We start from the raw sequence: 9,207 nt of genomic DNA, 5'->3' as shown, positions 1-9,207 counted from the left end.
TGTCACCGTAGACAGGAGCCTGGTGGACAGAGGGGCTTCTGTAGCTTGTACAATCTTTTTGCTCTTAAAACATTTTCCACTGAAAATATTCTAAAGAGGTGCCAAATTTAGAACCAGACTATGAGATACACAGAGCACGGAGCACTTTCCTTCCTTCCAGGGGGAGTGTCATCAATGATCTGTGTCACTCTGTCCCCATCCGAATTACCAAGAGTATCTCAGTAGTGGCTTCCGGAGGGCTCTTCGAAACAACCAGGCCAAAATGGAGAATGACAGAAAACACACTTTAATCTTGGAGCAAACCACAGGAAGAAGAAGGTGAAATAAGAGATGCGGTCACTCTAAGCCAAAGTACATAAAACCTTTAATGAATTAACCTTACAAAAGACAAATGGCGTCAAAACATGAGACGTGTTTGGTACAAAACTGGTCCTAGGCTGTAGGAACTAATTCTGGTGATGGATGGCAACGTGCTACTGGCGCGAGACACAACAGAGCCCCGGGTCCCCGCTGGGGCCCGTGGATGACCACTGGCGACAAGACGCAGGTGGGGGAGCACAGACTCCATGTGGGGAGACGGAATCAACTTATTCACAAATACTGTGTTTTTGAATATCGGCTAGCGGATGCAGTTGGCGAGCTACCGTATTTTCCAGAAAAGAACATGCACCAGAAGATAATATACACCCCCCAGTTTTATTGCCTTAAGAATTTGTGTTTGCTTCACCTCTCTCCTCTGTCACTCTCTGAAGGCTCTCCTTCCACGCCGCTCGTCTCTCTCCTTTTGCTTAGGAGTAAGCACAGTGCAAGTGGCAGAACAATCTGGGCACACGTCAGACACCAAACGGTATGCCACTGGGTCACAGGAACGAGTCTGCAAGGGCTCCACGGGACGGGACAGAGCACGCACATCAAGAGGGGGCAAGAGTCGTGGTCAGAAAGTGCACTGCACCTTCCAGGAAACACAGTCTTCCTGCCAGGACGAAGCGACTCCTCAGGATGCCACATTGCTCTGGGAAAGGGACCGGGACATTTCCGTGTTCACAAAGTACGTCTTCAGGTCCCCCTTTCCTTTCACGTTGATGATCCCCCGACATGTGCAGGTGTATCCGAGCGTCTGCAGGACAAGGCTGGTCTCCTCAGTGACCTGCGGAGCACAGAGCCAGATGGTAGGTGTCAGGACCCACTCCAGGGCAGGCTGAAGAGCCTCAAGAACCTGGCCCCCCTGGCCCACAGGAGTGAGCAGGAAGAGGGAGTATTCCACCCGAAGGACAGCTCAAGGGCAGTGTGTGGAGTTCAGTGCCGGGATAGCAAAAACTGGAAACAACTTCCAAATTCAAGTCACCTCCAGGGTCAAGGAACCTGCAGTGCTCCCGTGATTGACATCATGGATGAAGCCATGCACTAATGCTAAGCCTTCTCACAGGAAGGAACTGGATCAGGTTGGACTTCAACCATGTGAAACTCTGTGTCCACACAGATGAGAACTATGGGAAAGAAGGCAAACCAGAATAACGCTGGAGCCTGGGATTTAGGATGACGCTCACAGACTGTCATAATGTCACTCCATAAGACACTAGTCATAAACACTAACAGTGTGTTCTTAGTACAGATGGAGAAAGCGCCCCAGCAGGAGGAGGGCTGCTGTAGTGGCCTCTCTCTCAGGTGTTAGGCCCACGAAGTGACCTGGAACTAAGGGAGCCAGGGGACGTGCGTTAGGGTGACAGTGGCACTCTGGATTGGGTCCTGGAAGCTTCCTCATGCCCCTGCACCAACGAGGCTGCTACCGGAGGAACCCCTGCCTGCACCTGCCCCCGAAGCACTCACTGTGTCCTGAGGTGGCCCAGCTGCTGGTCACATTCCGTCCTGTCTTCACACAGAGGGGAGCCTCCTGCGGGGTAGGGGCTTCCCTCTGAGTGAGCAGCACTGCCCTGTGCTCAGCCCCTGGCTGTCTCAGCTGGAGCGTGAGCTGGCTCTCCCGTGGGACCGCTCTTGAGGCCGAGGCCCCAGGTTGTTGGGGGGCCTCCTGCAGATGGCATTCCCTCGCGCAGACCCTGGTGAGGGTCCCAGGTGTGGTCTAAGAACAAGCACTCAGCTGCAGAGGTGGGGAGGATCCCCTGGCCGACCGGGCCTCCATCCAGACTCCCCCAGAGGCACGTGGGGCCTGGGCTGGGAGGGAGAGATTCGTCTCTGCCGAGCACTGCTGCTTTGGTACCACGTGAGAAAGACATGGGGGACAGAAGGGCTCTTCTCCACTCACTAGCAAAGGCCCCTGGTATAGAGGCATCTGTGGGGCCCTGGCCACCCCAGACATGTGGGTGACACTCCTGTGCTGCACAGGGTTGGCACAGCTGTGAGGCTGTGAGCAGCACAGAAGCAGTACAACTGAGTTTTGGTTTTGGTGTGGATGCCCCCAGGGGACGGTGCAGTGGTAGGGGCTGGCTGGAGGCCCTGCCCACAGGACAGGGTCAGCCTCCTCAGCTGGGTGCTGAGGGCAGACGCTGCCATGGACAATGGCAGAGGCTATCAGAACCCTCAGGCCCTGTGCTCTGAGAACTGAAGCTATTCCTGCTGCAGGTCTAGGGGAAGCCGGTGGGTTGCTGAGCAAGAGGGCTTTCTATGCCACTCTCAGGGCTTGAGCTGGAAAGCACAGTGAGTGTGATGCTTTTAAAAGAGCCTGTTCTTCTGGGCATGGTGGCACATGCCTGTAAGCCCAGGGTCTCAGGAGGCTGAGGCAGGAGGATCCAAGTTTGAGGCCAGCTTTAGCAACTTAGAGAGACCCTGTCTCAAAAAAAAAAAAAAAAAAAAAAAAAAAAAAGGCTAGGGATGTTGCTTAGTATCAAGCACTCTGGGTTCACTCCCTGGTACCAAGAAAAAACAAACAAACAAAAAAACCCAAAACAAAGGCCTGTTCTTCAGGCCCAGGAGCAGTTTTATCATGGTCTTAGCATCATCTTTGACCTTTCCTGTCTTCTCACTACTGCTTTTGCACGTATGTAAGGGGAGGCCACCGGAGCCAGAATGAGCTGCACCCTCAGGAGAAGGAATCCTGTGAACCCAGCTTTGACTGCTGAGCTCAGGGCAGCCTGCAGGCACACTTCCCTGGCAACGGGAAGAAGCCTTTCCTGTCTCCATCTTGGGTCAGAGTGCACGAGGAGCTTCCAGGTGGCTGATGTGCACTGCATCATGTGGAGAATCAGGAGGCCCCAGGTCCTCTTAGAGACACAGGAGCTCTGACTCCACCTCAACCTTGACCCCTGGGGATTGCGGATCTCCATGGCGGACAGCCTCACTTAGAGGCTTTTGATTCCTATTTACCCAAGTGCTGGAAAACCTCATGGAGAGTTGTAAAGCACACGAGAAACCACCATTGATCTCCTGCATGTTCTGAGTATATGGTGGGAACCACATAGGTCCATAAAACCTATACGTGTCCTTGGAAGGGACATGCCTGTCTAACCCCAACAGAGAAGAACCCCGGTTTTCCAGGATTGTTGGGGCTTCCTTGGGCACTATTCAGTGGCTAGGGATGCTCATGGAGAAAGTCCTGGAAGCCTTGGTACCACTGGGGAACAATGAGACTAGGCTGCCAAGATGCCTGACTCCTCTTCTGGTGGGCTTCTGGGCAGTGTCCATAGGTGATGACCGAAGCTGCAGCCCCCGTCAGAGGAGTCCTGCTTCTTAGCCTGCCAGGGAGAGGGGAGGTGCCCAGAGCAGATGTTGCAAGTTTACCCTGAGCTGAATCTCAGGAGAAACCAGCCTTCTCTTGTCCCTTGGCAATGGCCAGTTGGTTTGGGGGGGGGATATTAGAGAATTATCTCCTAATGCATCCCATTAGTTTTCTATCTTTTCTCTTTCTTTAAAACTTTTGCCCTCTTTTGGTTGGAATTTTGATTTCTTTCAAGTAACTCCTGACTAATAATCAGAGTGGAAGAAGGCAAACACTTAGAGGCAACGTTGGCTCCATTTCATATAAAAATCAAAACTATATTGGAGTAAAGGAAGTGGAACAGCATTGAGAGGCAGGTGAGAAAGTAGAGGTTTAATGGAAAATCCATTCTTGATGATGGCGAGTGAATGGTACTTGAGGACCTTAGCCAAGCTGAAGCACAGCACAGAGATTCATCAACATCCCCAAAGAGGATGGCCATGATCGTGTGTGCCCAGGGACATTCATACACATATGCCCTTTAGCAGGAATTTATCTTCCAGAATGCAATGTAGCTGGGGGAAACGTAAAACCACTGCTTTTTGAGGATGAGGCAAATAGGAAGCTCAGCAAATGTGCACCCCTGCACACAGGCATGTGCACCTGCACACACCCTTCCTTCTCACTTGGAGAACACAGTGCTTCTTTCTAGGCATTGGGCATGTGCCTAGGGGGTGCGCGTGTCCTGGTGGATGGCGATCGGCTCACTGGTGTTTGTTCACCCAGAGGCAGACTGTTTTCACTAATTTCTAGGCATGCATCTGGAATCCTGAAGATGATGAGGACCATAAAACCTAGGTGTCCCCAGACTGTTCACTGAAACACATTCTGTGCTCTTGGATGGACTTATTCCTCCGGGGGGAACAGATAGTGTGCTTGTGTCAAGTCATTATGGCAGCAGGCTTCAGGAGGACTAGTACAATGTCATGGCAGAATTCAGTCAAATTCTATAATCTATCAAAACACATGGAGTGGATTTGGGCATGGGGCAGAGGAGGGGATAATAAAGGTCATCTGTAGCCAAAATTTAAGCAAAATTTCCAAACCACAGTACAAAATGACTTTGGCTGTAAATACATTAAAAGTGACACCTCGACTTTGGGAATGTGTTTATCATTCTGCATATATTAAAACAATTCAGGGTAAAATACAGTGACACACACTCTTTAGTTGTTTTTATCCTGTTTTTTAGTTGAGTTCTTCAAGTATTGAAATGAGCTGCAGCTTCCTGATTCCACCCTGTGCCCTTCTTCTTCATCTTCCCCCGTAAGTACAATGGACACCCTCCTCTGTGAGTCCTCTCGGGCCTTGCCAGCTCCAATATCCACCTCCACCCTGTGACCTTGAAAGCACCCTGGAGCTCCCTTCCCCTCTGCTCTATGGACTCCCCTCAGGTCCCCTCCCAAGGTCCTCTTCACAGGTGGGCCCATGTCTGCGTCTTGAACTCCTGCTCCTACAGACTATGGGGCTTTCCTTCCTCAGCAGACCAGAGGAAGTCCTCTCCCAGGGCACTAACACCGGCAGCCACACAGCTGTGATTCCGAGGCCAGCTGTTGTCCCCCATGCATCACGTGCTATGTGAGGGGCACATTGTGTCTGAAGCACCCTGCTCCAGCCGCAGCTGGGCTCAGCACGTGCAGGGCTGGGCAGTGTCTGGGACTAAGTTGAAGAGGACTTTAGGGCAGGGTTGCCCAGGGCCCCCCACCCCGCTCTCCTGCTCCCCTGATCCTTCCATCCCAGACTGACCACTGCTCTACTGCAGCCCCGGGGTCAGTTTCAGCAGCGTTCCAATAACAGAATTGTTCCTATTATCTTTTCAGCAATTTAAAATTCTTTTTTTTCCTAGAATATGAGCAGTGCCATTGTAATTAGAGCTACTTTATGAAATTGATTTTGAACGTTAGATCTTCCCTTTCTCTCCCTTGGGTGGATCCCAGAGCTGCTGGTCACTTCTGGCCCTCCAAACCCAACGTGAGGCTGAGTTGGGCCGTCTCATGCTGCCTCATTTTCGTGCCTCACCTCCTGCCAGTTTTCTCCTTCTCTCCTCCTTCCAATTCCAGCTCAGAAAGGCTTAAGGAATTCTACTTTTGTCTTTTGGATTATTATATAATGGACACCACCACTGTACTTATGAGTGGTTTCTAAGAGGACAGACTTGGTCAGAGATGAAAGGAGGGGGAATCACCTGTATTTTGTCCATGACTCCAGTGCTGTCCATCCTGCTGGCCACGTTGACGGTGTTGCCCCAGATATCATATTGTGGCTTCTGGGCTCCGATGACACCAGCTATTACAGGTCCATGGTTAATGCCTGTGACACAGCAGAGTTGGGTGAAGAGATCTGAATGACAGCAGTGGTCTTAAACAGGAAAGCCTTCAGGGTCTATTGAGTCAACATTGTTCAACAAACATTAGCCCAACTCATGAAAGTCTAAACCCAAGCCTGAAAATTCCTCTAACTTAATCATCTCAAAGGATTCCATGAAATAGAAAAGGAGGGAACCCTTCCAAACTCATTCTATGAGGCTAATAGCACCCTGATACCAAACCAGACAAAGACACATCAAGCAAAGAAAATTTAAGACCAATATCCTCAATAAAATTCTGGCCAATTACATACAAAAATATATTAAAGAAGAGAGTGCACCATGATCAAGTGGAGTTTATCTCAGGGATGCAGGGTTGGTCCAACATATGGGTATCAATAAACATGATTCATCATATTAGTAGAATTAAAATCAAGAATCATATGATCATCTCAATTGATGCAGAAGTATTTGACAAAATAGAGCACATCTTCATGTTCAAAACACTACAAAAACTAGGGATAGTAGAAATATACCTCAACATTATAAAAGCTATATATGCTAAACCCAAGGCCAGCATAATTCTAAATGGAGAAAAAAAATGAAAGCATTCCCGCTAAAAACTGTATATTTTATTAACACACATAAATCAAACACATTCCTATACATCAGCAATGAATTTACTGAAAGAAATTAGGAAAACTATACCATTCACAATAGCCTCAAAAAAAAAAATAAAGTGAAATACCTGGGAATCAATCTAACAAAAAAAGGTGAAAGACCTCTACAGTGAAAACTACAGAATACTAAAGAAATAAATTGAAGAAAACCTCAGAAGATGGAAAGATCTCCCATGCTCCTGGATAGGCAGAATTAATATTGTCAAAATGGCCATACTGCCAAAAGCATTATACACATTTAATGCAATTCCTATTAAAATCCCAATGATGTTCTTCATAGAAATAGAAAAAGCATCATGAAATTTATTTGGAAAAACAAGAGACCAGAATAGCTAAAGCAATCCCTAGCAAGAAAAGCAAAACAGGAGGCATCACAATACCAGATCTTAAACTATACTACAGAGCTATAGTAACAAAAATGGCATGGTATTGGCACCAACATAGACTTGTAGACCAATGGTACAGAATAGAGGACACAGAGACAAACCCTCATAAATATGGTTATCTCATACTAGACAAGGGTGACAAAAACATTCACTGGAGAAAAGATAGTCTATTCAACAAAAGGTGCTGGCAAAACTGGAAATCTATATGTAGCAAAATGAAAGTAAATCCCTGTCTCTCGCCCTGCACAAAACTCAACTCAAAGTGGATCAAAGACCTAGGTGCTAGAACAGAGACCCTGTGCCTAATAGAAGAAAAAATAGGCTCCAATCTTCACCACGTCAGCCTAGGATCTGACTTCCTTAAAAAGACTCCTAAAGCGCAAGAAATAAAATCAAGAATCAATAAATGGGATGGACTGAAATTAAGAAGCTTCTCAGCAAAGGAAACAATTAATGAAGTGAGGAGACAGCCTACAGACTGGGAGAAAATCTTTACCCCATGCACCTCCGAGAAAGCATTAATCTCTAGGATATATAAAAAACCCAAAAAACTTAACACCAGAAAAACAAATAACCCAACCAATAAATGGGTTAAGGAACTGAACAGACACTTCACAGAAGAAGAAATACAATTGATCAACAAATAAATGTAAAAGTGTTCAACATCTCTAGCAATTAGAGAAATGCAAATCAAACTAAGATTTCATCTCACTGCTGTCAGAATGGCAGTCATCAAGAATACAGGCAGCAATAAGTATTGGTGAGGATGTGGGGAAAAGGTACACTCATACATAATTGGTGGGACTGCAAATTGGTGCAGCTATGGAAAGCAGTATGGAGATTCCTCAGAAAACTGGGAATGAAGCCACCATTTGACCCAGATCTCCCAATCCTTGATTCATACCCAAAGGACTTAAAATCAGCATATTACAGTGAAGCAGCCACATCAATGTCAACTCAAAATAGCTAAACTATGGAACCAACCTAGGTGTCCTTCAATAGATGAATGGATAAAGAAAATGTAGTAGATATATCCAATGGAATATTATTCAGCTTTAAAAAGAGAGAAATTATGGCATTTGCCAGTAAATGGATGGAGTTGGAGAATATCATGCTAAGTGAAAAAAGCCAATCCCACAAAATCAAAGGCCAAATGTTTTTTTCTAATATGCAGATGCTAATTCACAATAAGGTGGGGGTGGGGCACTAGGGAATAGATTACCTTAGATTAGGTAGAGGGAAATGAAGGGAGGGAAGGGGAGGGGATGTGGGGATAGGAAAGATAGTAGAATGAAACAGACATTATTACTGTATGTGTATATGTGACTACATGACCAATATGATTCTACAATATGTACACTCAGAAAAATGAGAAATTAATCCCATCTATTTATCATATATCAAATGCATAAATTCATTCTACTGTCATGTATAACACAAATAAATAAATTAATAAAAAATGATACAATGTTTAGGCTTGTCCATTTTTTCCCTATAGATCCTGACTCCTTTTTATATGGCCATGTATCATCATTCTATAACAGAAAAACGTTAGGTTTCAAAAAACTCTGCATTCCAACACAGTTTTTCTATAATCTTGGGCAAGAGAGGCTCATTGTTCTGCTTTCCAACATTTAAAGAATCAACGTTAATTTGGAAATCTGCACATTTCAACTGTGGCCGTGCTGAAGAGATGTGCTGCTCTCTGTTGGCCACCGTTGGACTCTTGGGTTCCCTCCGGCATTTTGTCACATGGCAAGCACAGTGACAGCCACCAGAGCCGCACTAGCATGGCATTTCCCTAGTGCTTTGCATGTAGAAGCTCTTCTCATTGTCACGACAACCCTGTGAGGTGGCCGCCTGTCATCACCGCCGCTTTCCAAGTGAGGAGGTGGAGACAGATGCCGTCACATCTCCTAATACGAAACAGACTCCCAGCTCCACAGCAGGCAGGCAGGGGACACGGGGCCCCACAGCCCCTGCTCCTGACCACGGGACTCCCCTGTCCAGCATGTGCTTCCTGGGCATGTGGTCACTCTCACAGGCTTGTTGTTTGGTACTGTCCCCTGGATTCCCGAGGAGCCTGTAGACAGTGCTCTTCCCCCTGCCAAGGCAGGCTGCACCCCT

General features: G+C 47.1%; 1 protein-coding gene across 1 annotated transcript in view; it reads right to left on the bottom strand.

Moving 5' to 3' along the window:
- Window positions 1-347: 347 nt before the first annotated feature.
- Adcy2 (adenylate cyclase 2) overlaps window positions 348-9,207 on the bottom strand; it is a 375,018-nt gene continuing 366,158 nt past the window's right edge. Inside the window, exons 24-25 of the mRNA XM_026397066.2 lie at window positions 5,895-6,019; window positions 348-1,147 (exon numbers count right to left, since the gene is read on the bottom strand). Of these exons, the coding sequence (XP_026252851.1) occupies window positions 995-1,147; window positions 5,895-6,019 (278 nt within the window). The 3' untranslated portion in view covers window positions 348-994. The remainder of the gene's footprint in view (window positions 1,148-5,894; window positions 6,020-9,207) is intronic.

This window comes from Urocitellus parryii, chromosome 1 (genome assembly GCF_045843805.1).
Source record: "Urocitellus parryii isolate mUroPar1 chromosome 1, mUroPar1.hap1, whole genome shotgun sequence".
Taxonomy (NCBI): domain Eukaryota; kingdom Metazoa; phylum Chordata; class Mammalia; order Rodentia; family Sciuridae; genus Urocitellus; species Urocitellus parryii.
This window is presented reverse-complemented; position numbering and strand designations above follow the sequence as displayed.